The sequence below is a fragment of the Columba livia genome, chromosome 2, assembly GCF_036013475.1.
Source record: "Columba livia isolate bColLiv1 breed racing homer chromosome 2, bColLiv1.pat.W.v2, whole genome shotgun sequence".
In the NCBI taxonomy this organism is placed as follows: domain Eukaryota; kingdom Metazoa; phylum Chordata; class Aves; order Columbiformes; family Columbidae; genus Columba; species Columba livia.
Window position 1 is genome coordinate 67,321,698 of NC_088603.1, and position 17,478 is coordinate 67,339,175.

Sequence of the window (17,478 nt, forward strand, 5' to 3'; positions counted from 1 at the left end):
AAAACTCAGGCTACTATTTCAGTTACGGCTGGAAAGCCAAGTTGTGCCTTGCTATTGCAAAAGGAAGTTTTTGCATGTTTAACAGGTGGCCGACAAAACGAGAAATGTTGGTATCCATACATTAGAGATTTCTTGCAGCCACAAGAAGTGGCTTCTTATCTGTTACAGGTTGCTACATGAGGATAGAGCATCTGTGCAAAAGAGGAGGAAAATGATTGAGTTTAGTAGCATTGTGTACTGAGCATAGGGCTGTAAAGAGTACTTAAAGCATCTTTAATGCAAAAAAGGAACTTACTAAATTATGGTCCTGAAAAATGTGCTTTTGTGGTAAAATAAATTTTTGTATTGTGACCTTTTATTTCTTAGAATGACATAAATAATCATTGTCAAGACAATAATTGAAAATTACTTTGTTTCTAGAGTTTTACCCAGAGCCTGAAAAGGAGAATATCCTTGAAAAACATATATTATGCCTGTGGAGTGACCTATGAAATTGTATCCAATATACCAAAGGTAAATTACACCATATTTCTCTGGTAAATTTGCTGAAAGGAACAGAATGACTTACCGCAGTGGGTGGTACTGATGGGGAAGTAGATGTCCTGCTTTGCTAATAAGAGGCAGCTGCCAAAGTGTGTATCCTGAAGCTCAGTGGTGCAAACAGGTTTGTCTTTAATCAGTTGAAAACTGTGGGGATTTAGTTTTCTCTTCTACTAGTGTTTAACTGAGTTATTGTAGTAGAGCTGTTTTTGAAATCGTATTAGTGTCTACAGAGAGAATAAAAAGCGTACTCAGAGGGATGCTGGGGGCAGTGAAAACAGAATAGCTGGGAAAATGAGTGCACAGGAACGTAAATTGCTTTTTGAAGAAAAAGCTTGTGCAAATTGTAAATACACTCAAAATTATTTTAAAGGTAAACAATCTGGATGAATGAAAACATAGTCTTGTCACCATGCAATGGTCACTTTTATGCAGTAGTACTTTAAAATTTAAACTCCAGGGGAATTACACAGGATAGCTAAGATACGGGAAGGAAGATGTATTTACTTGCCTAGGAAGCTGTTATTATTTAATCCTTAACATATGCAATTTCAGTTTATATATGCATTATTCTTAGAAGTACACTGACTCCAATATATGTGCAAGCTTCTTTCGAGCATGATCTCTTAGTTCAGCATTATTTACATCTGTATTGAAAAGTCCTGCATCAGTGATTGTAATTAGGATTACCAATTAAGGATTATCAATCCAAATTAATTTCTGGATTTATATGGTCTAAATGAATCAATGTATTCAAACCTATAGGCTTTAATTTTTTAAAAAATTAAATAGTGTAACTTGTAATTTAGGCTACAGAAGAAATTGAGGATCGCGAGACCTTGGCGCTGATGGCTGCAAGGAGTGAAAATGAGGGCACATCCGATGGCGAAACATACATTGAAAAATACACACGTGGGGTGCTGCAAGTGGAGAACATTTTGAGCCTTGAACGACTAAGACAGGCAAGGAAAAGGCACTTCTTGCAGCTATTGAGCTGGCTTATGAGAATTCAAGTAGAGATAATTGGTCTTTTAAAAATACTAAGTGTTGCTTGGGGTTTTAGTTTGAGTTTCCTTAGAGAACATTGAATGGATAAATGTAAGACTTTTTGTGAAATAAAGAATTCCAGCAGTGGTGGGTCTAGTAACAGTAGTTAGCAATGGTGTAGTACTTGGAACCCGAACAGGCAAAGACCAAAGGATTAATTTCAGAAACAAATTTTGGTGGTTGTATTTGCAAATTAAGATTTGTAAATGCAAGCCCTGTTTGCTGTCTCTATCCTGCTGGGTCATTTCTCATGAGGCCACCATGGCATTGCCCGTCTTTGATGTGAGCACTTTTTGAGTGTAATCACTTCTTTATGTAGGCAGTCACGGTCAAAGAGGCACTTTCCACCAAAGCAAGAAACATCCGCAGGAGCATCAGCACTCCAAATGTCCACAACGTAAGGACCCTTCATCCTCTGGTAAATTAGTGCTAATTGGGCGGCGGGGGGTGGTGTCTGTGTGCTGGTGTAATATTACACACAATGCGATATTGTAATAATGATTCTGAGCTAGGACTAACCAACTTATAGAGAAGTTGTCGTGAAGGAAAATGGCTCGATCATTTAATAGAAGCTCTTCCCCGCAACTGTCCATCCTGGGAGATGACAAAGTTGACAGGGAAGTGGGAGGGTTGGTCTCAATTCATATTTTATAAGACTTTAGTTTAGTTAAACTCTTACAAGAGTTTTGGGAATAGTTTGGGATGATGACTGCCCTGATTCAGGTTACTTTTTCTTCAAAGTCTGTGTAGCTTTATTCATAGTGTAAAGGATTGTTGCCATTTTGTGTGCATTTTATACGTTCTCCTATCATCCATTCATACAGAGCAAACATAGCTGTCATAGCAAAAGTTGTTAGGACTAAATGATCACAGTGTCTCCTCAAGGCATTATGTTTAATAAATAAACGTAGACATTTTGTCATTCTGCCTGCTGGTGTTTTCTAGGTGTCCTGTAGCCGACTAGATCTTTCTGCCTGTGATGAAGATGATAAGGTACGTAAATGTGAAGTTCAGAAAAACAGATGGTTCACATTCTCAGATTTATTCCCTCTTCAAAGCAAGATGTATCTGAAAATTGAAAAAAAATAGGAAAACAGTGTCTTTAACTGTCTGTTTACATAGTGTATCTACATAATGCTGCACTAATAATGTATTATTTTGAATTAAACCTTCTTGTCGTTCTCTGCCCTTCATGTTAGAATTGCAGAAACTAATATTTAAGAAGGGGGAAGTTATAGCAAAACTTAATATACTTCACTGAAAATCTTAATTAGCTGCTAAATAATCCATCTGTGTGAGACAAAATTGTCTTGAAGTCAGTAACTTGAGATTCCTTAGGGTTATTTAAAAAAAAAACCAAAACAACTTACCTGTGAGTTTGCCTGTTTTTTTTTCCGTGTTTGCCTGTATCCGCATGCACACTTATGTATTTTTATTTCTTAGGGTTGGGCTGAAAGTCACCTGGATATATCTGACTGTTCTTCCAGTTATCAAGATGTATCATGCTATGGTACTTTACCCAGGGAGTCACCTCGCAAGAGCAAAGATGGCAGTGGTGAGACTCTAAAGTGTATATGTAATGACAGCATTTGTGGTTTTTTAATTACGACGTTAAATTGAAAATTAAATTCTCAGTGCTCTCTTCCTAACAAATTCTCAGTGCTCTTCTCCTACCAAGTGCATTATCCAGCTTCTTACTTCGGCAGCTAAACATAATCGTAGGGGAGAATGGGAGAAATGCATGAAAAGATCTGGGAAAGGACAGGAAATTGGGAGTGTTCAGAAAACTGAGAGGAAAGCAGAAAAACAAGGTACATGTGAATCAAAACAGTGGGGGGATGCAGAAAAACAAAACCCCAAACCAAAAAAAACAAAACAGGAAAAGAACAAAATATAACACACAGAAGGAGATGCTATTAGTTCACGAATTTGAAAATGAAAATGTTTTTATTGAAGTAGGAAGGATCATTTTGAGGTTCTTTACGTGATCTGAATATTTGCTCTGCCATGTCAGGTGCCTTATCTTTTTAGGTCAAATTATAAAACTCTTCTTGAACAGGCAGTACAGGTAGAGACACCGCTGCCACAAATTGGGAATGGGAGTTTATTCATTGCTTCCTTGTCTATAACTTCCTCTTTGGTCATCCTGGTTGCACAGGGTTGCTGCCTCGGTTCAGGGCCGAGTTGCGGTGCTGTGAGCAGAGATCAGGTGAGCTGCAGGAAGCGAGGAGCTGTTGGTTCCACTTCTCACCGCTTTTGTGGCTGAGGTGAAAAGGAGAAATATTGGAGCCTCAGAATGGAGGGGGCAGATACTGCTGTTCTCTGCTTTCCTTCTGTTTTCTGAGTCATCAGAGGGACATATCCTCTTTACCCAAAAATAAGGCCTATCCTGAAATTAAGCCCTAGCATGATTTTTCAGGATTTTTGAGGATGCTCAAAATATAAGCCCTACTCCAAAAATAAACCCTATTTACAGTTCATAAGAAGGCTAATTTTAAAAGCACCCAGGCAGCTATACATGTAAAAAAAGTAATAAGTTTGGGAGTAAAAATTAATAAAAGACCCTGTCTGATTTTTGGGGAAACAGGGCAGTGCAGAGCTCTGTGAGGGAAAGTTGTCTCATGCTTGGTCCAGTGGTTGGATACCGAAACAGATATTGACATTCTTTCTGTAGTCATCAACTTGCAAAATGCATGGCTTAACCTTGCATTATTTTAAATTATGCTCTTGTGGACAAGGTCGGCAGAAATAAAATACAGTGGTTTTGTTTTTTTCCTAGGTGTTGTATCAGAGAATTCCCATGCCTTAATGGCCAGCCCTTTTAAAGCATTTTCTCCTCAGCCACCGAAGTTTTTCAAACCCTTAATGCCAGTGAAAGAGGAACATAAAAGGAAGACCCCACTTGAAAGCCGACCTCTGCTTAGTCAAGAGGTAATCTTTGAAAACCACCTGTTGCTTTTTTTTAATGGATATTGAGTGATTTTGTGTCCTTGGCAAGTAGTTTGCAGCATGCATCTGATGCAATAGAATTTTGTAATTCTCTGGTTGTGTTAATCAGATTGTTCTTTCTACGTGGTGGGGTTTTGGTGTTTGTGTTTTTTCCTGGAACAATGTTTTGGTTTTGCTCTTTTTTCCCCACTTCTTGGTAAGTATTCTCCTTTATAGGGTACTTTTGTTCTATTTTTAAGTAATAGTAACCTGCATTTTCTTTTCTTCAGCAAGATGTTGGTGTGTTTTTTCAAAAATAAAAAGTAATTCCATGAAACAGTGTTCTAGACGGTTACAATTCTGACCTTTATTCCTCAACCTAAACCTCTGCTGGGGGGAGCGCACTTTCTCTGCCTCTTTAACTTGAACTCTTGTGGGCGCGTGGCCCGCAGGGACGTTCCACTTGTTTTAACGCCTTCCTAACTCGCACACATGTGGCGCTGTGGTGGGAATTGTGGTTTGCGTGATGTGTTGCGTGTCTTAACCTTTGCAGAGCTTCCCTTCCCCTGGGGCGCGTGGCGCTGGCTGCGTGCTGCCTGCAGGAAGCAATGCCAGCAGCATGCCCGTAGAAAGCAATAGCGCACGTGAGGAAGAGATTGTAAGTTTGGTACCAGCCGCTGTTACGAGGCCTGGTGGCGGGCTTAGGTCTGGTGATGGGCCCAAGATGCTTGCGCTACCGCAGCAGATAAAAGGTGTAACGTGGATGTAATCACTTGCAGTTGATTGTAACTAATGGTTATAACAAACACTTGCCTGGCTTGCAAATGCAGTCTGTCTTTGGAACTAACTCAGTTGGTGGTTTTGGTTTGTTTCGTTTTGGGGTTTTTTTGTTTGTTTGTTATTTAATATTTAGATGCGATTTGCCATGTGGGGTGGGCGGAAGAGGGGAGGCTTTAGTTTTACAGGGCACGAATGATCAGGTAAAGGGTGGTTTAGTGAACCATGTTGTTGTTGCTCTAATATACCTTGTATGTTACCCAGATTTTGTGACTATACCCCAGAGTAAATGGAATGATCCCATTTGGTGTAAGTAACCATGCATTTAGGTGTGGGTATAAAAGCTTTCTCATTGCCTGATGTGGAAGTTATATTGCCGCTCTTAATTAACTTGCAGCCTGTCTTCATCGTAATTCAGACAGTGAATTGAGGTGGAGGGCTTCTTTGTTTTTCTTCACCTGCCAAATCCTTTTCTCACTGCTGCTTCAACAAAAGGCGTATCATCATTTCTGCTCTGTGATGGACTTGGGTTTTGGGCTGTGGAACATGGCTGTAAATACTTGCTTTAATCAGAGCTTTTAATTTAAATTTGGAACCTTCAAATTGTTACCTGTAAGTATTATAGGCCTCCTTTACCATGAAGTGCTAGTGATGGATTCTTCGTATTCAACAGTTATTTTCATACCTAACATACAGCCAAGCCATCAGGAAATCTGTTCTGGATTTCTAATGCTATTTAGTAGGTTGTTATACCAAAGTACCTGGAATGTTCTGGTGTATATATTTGAAGCGTGGCTGCTGGTTTTGGATAGCAGCTGTTTTATTCTCAATCATGTTAATTTTCCATAAGGTAACTGACATGCTGACTTGCACTGAGTCACAAAATGAGTTGCAAAATTTTCCATAGCAGCTTCAGGGCAGTTTTCGTCCCTTGAGTAAAAGAAGGGTCCCACTCTATGCCTGCCCTGAATTAACCCAGGCATTTGCCTGTGCTGTTTTCCAAAGATAAGCACAAGCTTTCAGAGCTGGAAAAGGGCAACATATCCTGCACAAGGCTTTTCCAATTAGAATGGAACTAATTCATTGAGTACTGCAAGCCTGCTGTAGCCAACAGGGCCCTGGAAAGAGCTGCTTTTTCAGTTCTCAGCTGCTTGTTCCTACCCTTGCACTGACTTCTCTCTTGCACCAAAACGCCTTTTTGTTTGGTTGCATAGCAAATCAGATCAAGGGAACTGATCCATGCGGCTGGTGACTAGACTCCCACAGAATAATACTTTGTTTGGATCTACTCCCCTATGCGATCACCTCAGAGACACTGGAGTGGGTACTGGGCAGGCAGGCAAGAACCAGCAGCCGCTGTTGGGGAGGAGGTTGAGGTGGCTACATTGAGTAGCCCTGCCAGCTTATGGCATCAGGTTTACCAAATGATGGCTTCTGGGGTTTTTTAATCACTTTAGGAAGGAAGCCTTTGTAAGATGCAGGCTTCCCAGGCTACCTTGCATTTTTCAGAGGTGGAACAAGCCTACATTTTATGTAGGCTGGTGTATAAATTTCACACATTCAAATTGAACAGTGCTTTCAGAACAAGTTCCGAGATTACACTAGGGCAACATCACATCTCTGCATGAAACTTCAACTGGCTGCTCCTCTTCATCTGATTTGAAGTTTTCACGTTATTAATCAATATTGTAAACAATTGCTCTAAGGTACAGAGCCTCCTTCTCCTAATTAACCACTGGATGGTTAGTGTTGCTTCAGGTGTGCTCACTTGCATCTTAGAGCATGTAAAAAAAAAAAGCTGCAGAAATAAAATGACTAAACATACAGGAAGCTAGTAATTTTTAACTAGATTAATGTTCTGCATCTAAGAATGATGTTTGGCTTTTTTCTCATGTTTCTTTGGGACCTGTTCTTTACTTTTCTTGAATATTCCAATCACCTCTGTCAAAGGAAGGAACAAACCAACAAAAAAGCAGTTGACCATATTTTTATTTATTTGGCATGAAATACAGCATTTGACCTAGAATTTCAGAGAGCACTTCCACATGTGTTTAGTGTTGCAGCTATTTCAGAGCACCATGGCATAAGGGCATGATCTATAGAATACGCGAGTACAGTGGAATATGTAAAGTTTGGATGCAGTATTTTCATATGGAGCATATTTCGACTACTGCCTGTATTTAACACATCTAAGGGCAGTTTGGCCAAGAGCAAATCCTCCTAGAGGCCAAGGAAAATGAAAGCATCAGTGATGCAGCCACTAAAGGAGTATTACTGATTTTTGAATTAGTAAAATGGGAACTACCATCTTCGAGGTTACTTGAGAGCTGTAATTTAGGGATCTGAAAACTCAGATACTTTAACTTTTAACTACACAGTATGTTTGTTACGAAGCAAGTGGAGGGAAGCTGCTCTGTGGTCTTGCTTACTTGGTTTCTGTTATTGCTAAATCTTGGTTGGCAGTCTTGCCTCCTTAGTCCTTGCCGGCACATTCTTACTGTTACCAGTTCTTAAATCTGTTTTTCGCTGTAGTCTGTTATGTCCCAGGGAAGTGGCTGCAGTTTCGTTATCAATTTTTCAAGGATTTTACCTTTATTTCCACCAATAGCTTGAGCAGTACAAGGTGGCTTCCTTCTTTTTTTCCCCACATGAAACCGCTTTGTTTCTGGATTTTCCCAATTAGGAAGCTCAAGAGAAGCTTTGAAAGGAAATATTTCTTGTCCCCACAAGGGGCACCTTTTGTCTCTCGTAAGGTGATATCACCTATTTGCAGCATTCTTCACAAACCGTGTCACCACCGTTTGTGCATCTGTAGAGCTGTTTCTCACTTATCTTATCCCGTCTGATTCTGAAGAGAGACCCTGTGTGTACTAAAATTTTTTTCAGTCCAGTGGTGAATTTTGCAGGATTCAAAGGAGAAACAAAGAACTGTGTTATAAAAATGCCTTTTGGTTTCAAGTGGATGTTTATCTAGTATGCACTAGAAATACTTCATGAATTGCTTATCAATTTGGAGTTCATGTAATATTTTAAACCCATCATATTTGATAAACATCAGAAGTTGTATTATTATGAAAACAACGAACTAAAAGGTTCTGCATAGAGCAAAACTTACTTTTGCGTAGGTAGTAAGGGTAAAAGGGAAGAAGTAAGCAGAATAATTGAGAAAAAGTCCCTCAGATGAGAAACAGGTATACTGCAATATGCAAAAAAAGTGCTTTACATAATTCTTTAGTGCTTGGAAGGGTATTCATAGTCCAAATAAAATGGCTATTAATTTTGTCCTTTACTTTTAAGGGGACTACTTGTAGATTTCACATTGAAAAAACAAGATTTTTCAATAATATAAATAATTTTCAGTAGTCTCATGTGACATTTCATAGCACTATCACTCTATCCTCTGCAGAGAAGTAAATAATCTCAAAATAAAGCCTTCATCTAAATTTCATATAAGAAATAACTCTGAAGCAGAGCGGTAAAAACTAGTGATCAAAGGATGGCAAGGCTTTGCTCAAGCAAATAGTGATAATCTGAAATCCAGCTAGATTTGACAGATGTACTTAGTCAAGTAGAGGCAGCTTTTTCAGATACTGATCTCTCTGCCAACAAAAAAATTATATTATTGGAAATCTGGATTCAGCTGAAGGGGCCATTCTGCATGGGTGATATGACTGAGTTACATCTGCTATGAGCTTGAACACGGCAGGAATGGACATGAGACCTTGTTATAGAGGAGAGCCATAGCGAGTGGTGATCGCTTAAAAAAATGCAGGATAAAAGAAAAGTCTTCTAGAGCATATTTAACAGTCCTGAAAAAAAAAAATCAAACAAACAAAAACTGAGGAAAAAAATACCGCCAGGTTAGGAGAAGGATTGTGTCACATAAGCATGTTTTTCCTAATATATACCTAGAAGGATGTTAATTGCACCACTGAATGGGGCAGGGGAGCTGGTCTCAAATGACTTGGAGAAGGCCACTGTACTCAATGCCTTCTTTACTCTTTCTCTGTAAAACTTGCCATCATGCATCGTAAGCTCCTGAGACCTAAGAGAAAGTGTGGAACAAGGGAGACTTACACTTAATAGAGGACCACCAGGTTGGTCATAGCCACAAGTGCTGAGGGAGCTGGCTGATGTTGTTGTAAGGCCGCTCTCAATTATCTTTAAATGTCATGGCAACTGGGAGAGGTACCTGAAGACTGGAAGAAAGCAAATACCACTCCTGTATTCAAGAAGGACAAAGAAGAAAGACTGAGCAAACTACAGACTGGTCAGCCTCCCTTCTGTCTGTGGGAAGGTGATGGAGAAAATCCTCCTGGAAAGCATTGCCAAACACATGAATGACAAGAAGGTGATTGGGAGTAGTCAGTGTGGATTTACAAAGGGGAAATCATACTCGACTAACCTCAGTTGCCTTCTGCAATAAGGTGACTAGCTTGGATGAGGAGAGAAGAGGGAATGTTGTTTACTTTGACTCTAGTAAAGCCTTTGACACCTATACTCCTATAAAGTCATCATAGGTGGGCTGACAAAGCACAGGCTAGATAGATGGACAGTGAAGTGGATTGACAACTGTCTGAACAACTGGGCCCAGAAAGTTGTGATCAGGGGAGCAAAGTGCTGTTGGAGGCCGGTAACAAGCACTGCACTCCAGGACTCTGCACTGGGGCCAGTACTGTTCAACACCTTCATTAATGATCTGGATGATTGGACAGAGTGCACTCTCAGCAAGTTTGTAGATGGTACAAGACTGGGAGAAGTGGCTGATACACCAGAGGATTGTGCTGCTATTCAGAGGGACCCTAACAAGTTGGACAACTGGGCAAAGAGGAATCTCATGAAGTTCAACAAAGGGAAATGCAAAGTCTTGCATCTGGGGTGGAATAACACAAGGCATCAGTACATATTGGGGGCTGACTGGCTGGAGAGCCGCTTTGCCTAGAAGTACCTTGGGGTACTTTTGGAAAATGACCTGGCCATGAGCCAGCAATGCCCTCTTGCAGCAGAGAAGAACAATATACTGGACATCGCTAGAAAGTCAAAGGAGTCATCCCTACTCCCTACTCAGCACTAGTGAGGCTGTATCTGGAGTATTGTGTCTGGTTCTGGGCTCCCCAGTACACCTACCTGGTGTAGGTTACAAAGATGATTAATGGCTTGAAGCATCTGACATATAAAGAGAGGCTGGGAGAGCTGGGACTGTTCAGTCTGGAGGAGAGCAGGTTGAGGGGCATCTTATTAATGTGTAAAAATACCTGATGGGAGGGAGTGAAGGCAAGGCAGACTTTTCTCCAGTAGTGCCCAGTGATGGGGCATGAGGCAATGGACATGAGCTAAAACACATGAGATTCCATCTGAACACAAGAAAACATTTTTTACTGTGAGGCTGGTCAAATGCTGGAGTGGGTTGTCCAGAGAAGTTCTAAGAGTCTTTGTGCTTGGGGGTCTCAAAACCACCCAACTGGACATGGTCCTGGACAGTCTGCTCTGGTTGACTCTGCTTGAGCAGGGGCGTTTGGACTAAATGACCTCCAGAGGTGCCTTCTGACCTAAACGGTTATGTGATTATTCTGATATGTGCAAACAGAACAAATCTGTTTGCTGTCTATGTATTTGAAGCTTTGTTGTACAAAGTTATTTGAGCAGTCTTTGTTATTATGAAGTATAGGAAGCATTTTCAAGACAGTGTTTTATCTTGTTTTCAATGCATTGGTCATCTGGCTAAGTATATTGCTTTTCCTTTTCCATCAGTGATTCATGGCAGGTAACTGAAAGCATCACACTACTTTATATCACACAGGGTTTGACTTGATCAGTAGTTGAAATCCATGATGCAGGTAAAGGAATAGAGAAATAACAGGAGCTTGAGTTCCTCTAAATTTCAGCAGTTTTCATTTTTCTGAAGATGTGTGTATATATACATATGCTTACATACGTGTATATATATATAAAAATAAATTTCTATGAAGAATGAAGTACTTAAAAAGGCATCTGTTTGGAGTCCTGCCTGCAGTATTTTATATTGGGGAGCAGCCAAGCCATGTTGCTGGGGTTTTTCTGAGATGCAGCTTGACAGACTGCTGGTCACAGCGCATCAACACTCATTATCAAAGGCAAATTCAGGGAGCTACCTCCAAATTCTGCCAGCTTGATTTAGCATCACTTTCCCTCCAGACACATGCATGCACACAAATGCTTCCTTGAAGATTCTCTGTAATATTTGATCCTTGTGCCTTTATTTTCAATTATTATGAATGTGTTCAGGTGCGATAGCTGGGGGTGAGCAAAATTATTGAGCCTCACTGGTATCGGATTAATAGAAAATCCCGTTGTGCAGGATAGTTTTTAACAATATGTTAACCATCAGTATTGCAGCTGAGACACTGTAAGGCCTCTTCCATTCTTATTTATATTTATCTTGGTAGGTGGTCAGTTAGTTCTATAGAATACCTTCAATGAGTTTAATTAGTATAAATAATGGAAAAAGCAAGTTTATAATACGTATCTATAAAAAACTGAGCATGATGAAAATATGTAAACATATAGTTTGTTCATGTTGTGAGCTTTCCTTATACCCAACTTTACTGCTTTATATTTTCTGAACTATTTAGAATTTATTTTCTGAAAATTTAATAGCTTGGTGTAGACAAGATAAGTTCCCAGCAGCCTTTTTCAGAGGTGTCTTCCATTTTTCAGTTAAAGAATATTAAAGGTAGATATTTCTCCATGTACAGAAAGGAAAGAGTTAAGGAAGGTTAGTTTACTTTGAAAACTTCACTGTCATAGGTTTCTAATCCTGCTCAATGCTCTTCTTTTGCAGGACTCCGAGGAGGAAGACAGCGAGTTGGAGGCCATTAGTAAGAAGCTGATAAGTCCACAAAGTTTTCAAAATTTCCGGCCTTACGTACCGGAGGAGTTTGCCGACTTCAGTGTTTACAATGCTAGCCTGGAGAACAGGGAATGGTTTTCTCCTAAATCAGACTTCATGAGTTCACGTGTTCTTGAGAAAGAGGTATCCCGCAGCCCCACCACTAGCAGTATTACTAGTGGCTACTTTTCCCACAGTGCCTCTAACGCTACTCTGTCTGACATGCTTGTTCCCTGTAGTGATAGCACAGACCAGCTCGCCACTCACACGAAGGAGCTGGACTCTAATGATCCCTCAGGATCATCTCTTGCACATGATTTGAGGTCCTCTTCAAACAAGGAATGTCGAGAGCCAGAAAAGGAGTTAGCGAGAGAAAAGTTACCTGTGTTACCACTGAAAGAAAACAGTGCCTTAGCGGAACAGGTACCGCTGTCCCTCGATGCCACTGACAGAGACTCTCAGCAGTTGCCCAGAGCTGGATCATTTCCTGCTTTAAGTTCCTCAGCTGGCAGAAATACCTGCCATACAGTTGAATTTTCAGCACGTGAAGCAACAGTTGAGCACACGACGGACATTCTGGAAGATCACTCCTTTACGGAGTTCATGGGTGTCGAAGATGGAAAGGACTTTGACCACTTGGCAGCTCCGCAGCCGTGTTCCCTTTTGTCCTCTAATGGAGCGGGTGCCTCGGAGTTGCCCCGAGGCGCTGAGGTGGAGCAGAGCATGTGCGTAGTCCAGCTGGGCTCTGGAGATGCTGTGGGAAACCCTTTGTGTTCGACACTGGTGAAAGAGACTTCAGACCCCGAGACTGATCCCGATGCTGCCATAGATTATGTTATTGGGAAGGACCACTTGGATGCTTCCGACTGTGAAGAAGGTGCTTCTGCAGATCAGGCCGACGTCTTGCCTAGCTGGGTGGCAGTGGGTGAACAAGTCTGTGTTGGAAGTAATAAGATGGGCACAGTGAGATACGTTGGAATGGTGGATTTTTCAGCTGGAATCTGGGTTGGAGTAGAACTAAACGTTCAGCTGGGTAAGACTAAATCCACTCTGGGTTATCTATGCAGTTAGAATGATCTGTTTTTAAGAGTACAATCATATGCTCTTCAGTCTTGGCAAATACCTCTGATTTCATACAGGCTTGGAATCTGATGCACATCCAGATCTAGGCTTTCTGTTTATAGGAACATTTTGCTAAGGGTTAATTTTTAACTCTTACATCCCTTTTCTTCTTGATCTATGCAGAATAGTGCTTTTGCTTGTTGTGGTATTTCCCGTTGATACCCATCTGTTTTTATAGATCAGAAAAACAAGCAAAGCCTATAATTGGCAGGTTTTTTTTTAATCAACGTGCATGTTCGTGGGCAGTACTGACAATGGACATGACTCGTCACATGGGTTTGTCTGTAGCCCTCAGAGAGATCTTTTTTTTGTTTTCCCCACTAGTGAAAGTTTAATTAGAGAGCACAGGGTTTCTTTAACTTCAGTTTGATGGAGTCATGAAAAGTCAGTGTTCTGCAAGCCTTAAGAGATTCCTACAGAAATCTTCTTAAAAGATGATGTTTTTAGTAGTTTAACAGATACTAACATTGACACTGGAAGTTGCTCTGACAGCTAAGTTTTAAGCTTTGCAAGCAATTGGTTTTGAGGATAGTTCGCTTTGTAAAATGAACAGATGTTTGACTTTTTAAACCGTTAGTTAACAAAGTAATATTTTAGAAAATCATCTTTTTGGTCACAATTCAAGCCCTTCTTTCCAAGTTTTGTTCTCCCTAGTGTGTGGTATGCATCTTGTTTCGTCACTCAGTATGAAAAACCTTAGCTCTTTAACAGACAGCCAAAGATAGTCACACTGCAATTGTCTGTGCTAATGAAAGTACCAACAATTGATTCTGTGCATTTACTCTCATTGAAGGGAAGCACAATGGAACTGTAAAAGGCAGAGAGTACTTCCACTGCAAGCCACGACACGGCGTCTTTGTTCGTCCCGGGCGCCTCAGCAAAGCATCAGCTTCCACAAGGAAATGGAGTAGCACTTCCTGCTCTCAGGCATCTTCCTCTTCAGAGAAACGGAAAAGTTCTGTGCTGCAAGGCTCGTCATCTGCTCCTAAACCAGGAGGAGACGTCCTCTGCCATTCAGGAGATGCAGCTGCTTCTGCTTTTTCTAGGAAACAGGAAAACAGGAAATCATGGATTAACTAAACTGCAGTATTTTTGCACTTACTACACGCATCACTGTGTAGAAAACTTTATGGATTTTTGAAGCTATTGTACATTTTAATGTACACATACGGAATGTGTATTCTCTAGAGTCCTTGACTTAATTCTCTAATTTTTTATAAATAATATATATATTATATATATATATGAATGTGTATCTATAGTTTGTCTGCCAGTGGGCAGATACAGCTGCACACTAAAATACAGTTAAAGCTGATCTGTAGATAACTGAGGTACTGGACTATTTGTTACACGGCAACTTGGGAGATATATTTTAAACAACAAGAAATATTTTATTGTGGAAAAAACAGGATGTAAATCCATATTTGGTAAAAAAAAAAAGCTACGGTTTGCTGTTCTTAATTACCAAAGAACTTGTTTTAGACTGACACATTTGCTGTTTATATCTTTCTATTGTACATGTTTTAACTGATAACTTGGTGCCATGTTTCTTTTAGTCACTGGGCACCGTGCAGCCTTATGTTCCGTGTTTAAGCACACTGAAATATCCAACTGCTTCGTATATTTTTGTCTTCCTAGAGGCCTGCCACTGTGCTGACTTGGCATTGGGTTGAAATGACTAACAATGCCTGAAGCTGTACATCTGGCATTTCACGTGTTAACATAAGCCAGCTGGGCAGTTTGACTGCAGAACCAGTATTACCGCAAGGGTGTGAGAGGACAACATTCTGGGGTTTTTAGGGGGTCTTGGTTTTTTGGGTGTGGGGGGGGAATGGGGAAACAAAGAAGCAGTAAATGGATCATGACTGCAAACTTTGCACTTGTTACTTGCTGGTTATTATCACGATGAAATAGAACCTGCTAAAGTAATTTTAATCTGTAAAATTTATTTTAATAATGGGAATGATGGAGGGATTTATGTCTGGTGCTCATGAATTCCTAAGAAAGTTGTTCCACATGTAGATACTGTAGATGCCTGTACAAGCGTTCTAGATATTTGTAAAGTAACATGGTAAAAAAACGAGTGAAGTGAGTGGCCTGCTGTATCTGTTCTTCTTTGTTTCTTAGCAAGTGGATGATTGAGATACCTGGGACCTTACTGAAAAGCTGCTGTTCTTTCTTTGATTGTTGTGTACAGTAAGCAGACTCTTGTATTTTACTATTTCCTGTAAAGAACTGTAATTTATATACTGCCATAGTGTATTTAATTGGTACAGACCTATTGTGTGTTAGAATACAGACTGTTTACTTGGGATTTAAAAACAAAAATGTTTTGCTTGTATTTGGTATGATTAGGTTTCATGGTCAAATAGCAAGCTGGTTCTAGGTGGTGGTCCTCAGTTGCAAAGTACTTTGTAAAAATGCTGAAGGACAATACGAGTGGAGTGGAAGACTGGATGGCGTTCACCTGTTTTTACACTGATGGGTTCGTGCAGCATTAAGCAGAGAACAGGAGCCCCTGTGGGTACCCGCACCTCACCTGCTGCTTTCCCCTTCCTTCACAGGACAGGCAGCGGAGCTGGGGAGCTCCTGCCAGGGAATGGTGTAATGTGGGTCAAGGGGAGACAGGACAAGTTCCTGGAAGGTGCACAAGACAGGCTCACTGCTAAATCTGTAAATGCCTCAGCTGAGTGCAACATGGTTGGCAGCTGGGAGGGTAACATGCTGGGGGTGGGGAAAGCGGGAGAGCAAAGTTCAGGGTGCTTGCCCTTGACACAGTTTTTGGCTCCTCTGAGACAGGATTCTTAGGTGTTGATTGGCATTGGTTACATTAATATCTTTGCAGAACATTTCATACTTCTGGTGTCCACTTAGAGCTGCTCTCGCTGCACTAATTATACTGCTGCTGGAGGAAGTTACCATAATAGAAAAAAACACTTTATGCAGAAGCCTTTTGGCAGGCACAGATGATCCTAGAAAACCGTGAGGTACCTATACCAAACACCATGGTCTTCAAGTTAATTTTAGATGCCACTTCAATCTTTTTACAACACTTTTTTAAGAAAGTACACACTTGTGTGTGCACACAGACATTTGCATAAACATAGTTGTCCAAGGCCACTACAAACAATTTTGAAAGCTAATGTGGCCATTTTCTTACGGCAAAGATGCAGTATATTTACACCAAGTTACCATCAGCTGAAGCAGGCTTCTGACCTTTTTAGAATACAGAATGCATGATTGCTTAAGCAACATGGGAATGATTTTGCTTCATGGGGTATACAATCTGGATGTGCCAGAGAAACCCAAACAAGCCAACCTAGTTTTGTGCTGCACACATTTTGCATAACCTGTGCTGTCGTGACTTCTGTTATTATTCAAAGACCTGTACTTTTGCAAATCTTGCATGTTAGTGTGCCCTGCTCTCAGTTCAAGTTAGAGGAGCATATCTAATGAGTGTGATGAGTTAATGGGGAACTGCAAGCATTTTAGTTGATGTGCTCCTCAAAATAGTTTTTCTGTTTGTAATTGTAGACTAGTAGTTTGCTATATTGAACTTTGCAGTCAGTGGAATAATGTTGTGGTGGTAGTCCAACTGCAAATTGTCTCTTTTTTTTTCTTACCTTAACCAGTATCTAAAATACCCTGCCTAATAAGCAGGATGTACAATCCATACTAAGACCTCAATTTAAAAAAACCTAACTCTGGTCATAATATTGAATAACATAGGGCAGAGCCAATCCCTCATTTGTCTGAGCTGCCAGAACAAACCTGTCATTTGAGTGCTTTCCCCAGCCCAGACAGAATTATCTGATTTTGATCATCAGGACAGTTAGTGTTGAATGAGATCGTGTCAGCCTTTATATTCAGAAAGAGTTTATTACACGTTTTTTTCAAGCATATGCACCTTTGTGGAGATTATCAGAGAGCAGCTGTCACAGTCCAGCAAGCAGAAGTGTTGTTTGATCAGTACTGCTGACTGCTGGCAGCGTTCCTCCACAAAAGGCTTTCTTCATGTTTGCAACAGGGCGGAATATGACATGCTGTTATGATGTAAGCATCCAGAAGAGCCATGAAACAGTGGAGTGAATGAAATGTGGGCTGGAAGCCCCTGGGAAGCAACCTCTGGGTGTTTCCTGTCCCCCCTGCTTCCCTCTTGTAGCCGCCCAGGCCCTGTACCAAGGGACTGCATCCAG

At 40.6% G+C, this 17,478-nt stretch overlaps 1 protein-coding gene across 10 annotated transcripts in view; it reads left to right on the forward strand.

Annotated features, from left to right (window-relative positions):
- The window catches only part of KIF13A (kinesin family member 13A), a 116,358-nt gene extending 100,748 nt beyond the window's left edge, over positions 1 to 15,610 (forward strand). For 6 of the 10 annotated variants that reach the window (XM_065052312.1, XM_065052313.1, XM_065052314.1 and 3 more), the window contains 8 exons: positions 421 to 513; positions 1,350 to 1,502; positions 1,907 to 1,984; positions 2,533 to 2,580; positions 3,031 to 3,142; positions 4,367 to 4,518; positions 12,113 to 13,193; positions 14,076 to 15,610. In XM_065052312.1, coding sequence (XP_064908384.1) covers positions 421 to 513; positions 1,350 to 1,502; positions 1,907 to 1,984; positions 2,533 to 2,580; positions 3,031 to 3,142; positions 4,367 to 4,518; positions 12,113 to 13,193; positions 14,076 to 14,362 — 2,004 coding nt within the window. In that variant the 3' untranslated portion in view covers positions 14,363 to 15,610. Of the gene's footprint in view, positions 1 to 420; positions 514 to 1,349; positions 1,503 to 1,906; positions 1,985 to 2,532; positions 2,581 to 3,030; positions 3,143 to 4,366; positions 4,519 to 5,068; positions 5,490 to 5,556; positions 5,602 to 12,112; positions 13,194 to 14,075 lie in introns of those variants that run through there. The other 4 variants (XM_065052321.1, XM_065052322.1, XM_065052320.1 and 1 more) reach the window with 4 other exon arrangements.
- The last annotated feature ends 1,868 nt before the right edge of the window (positions 15,611 to 17,478 follow it).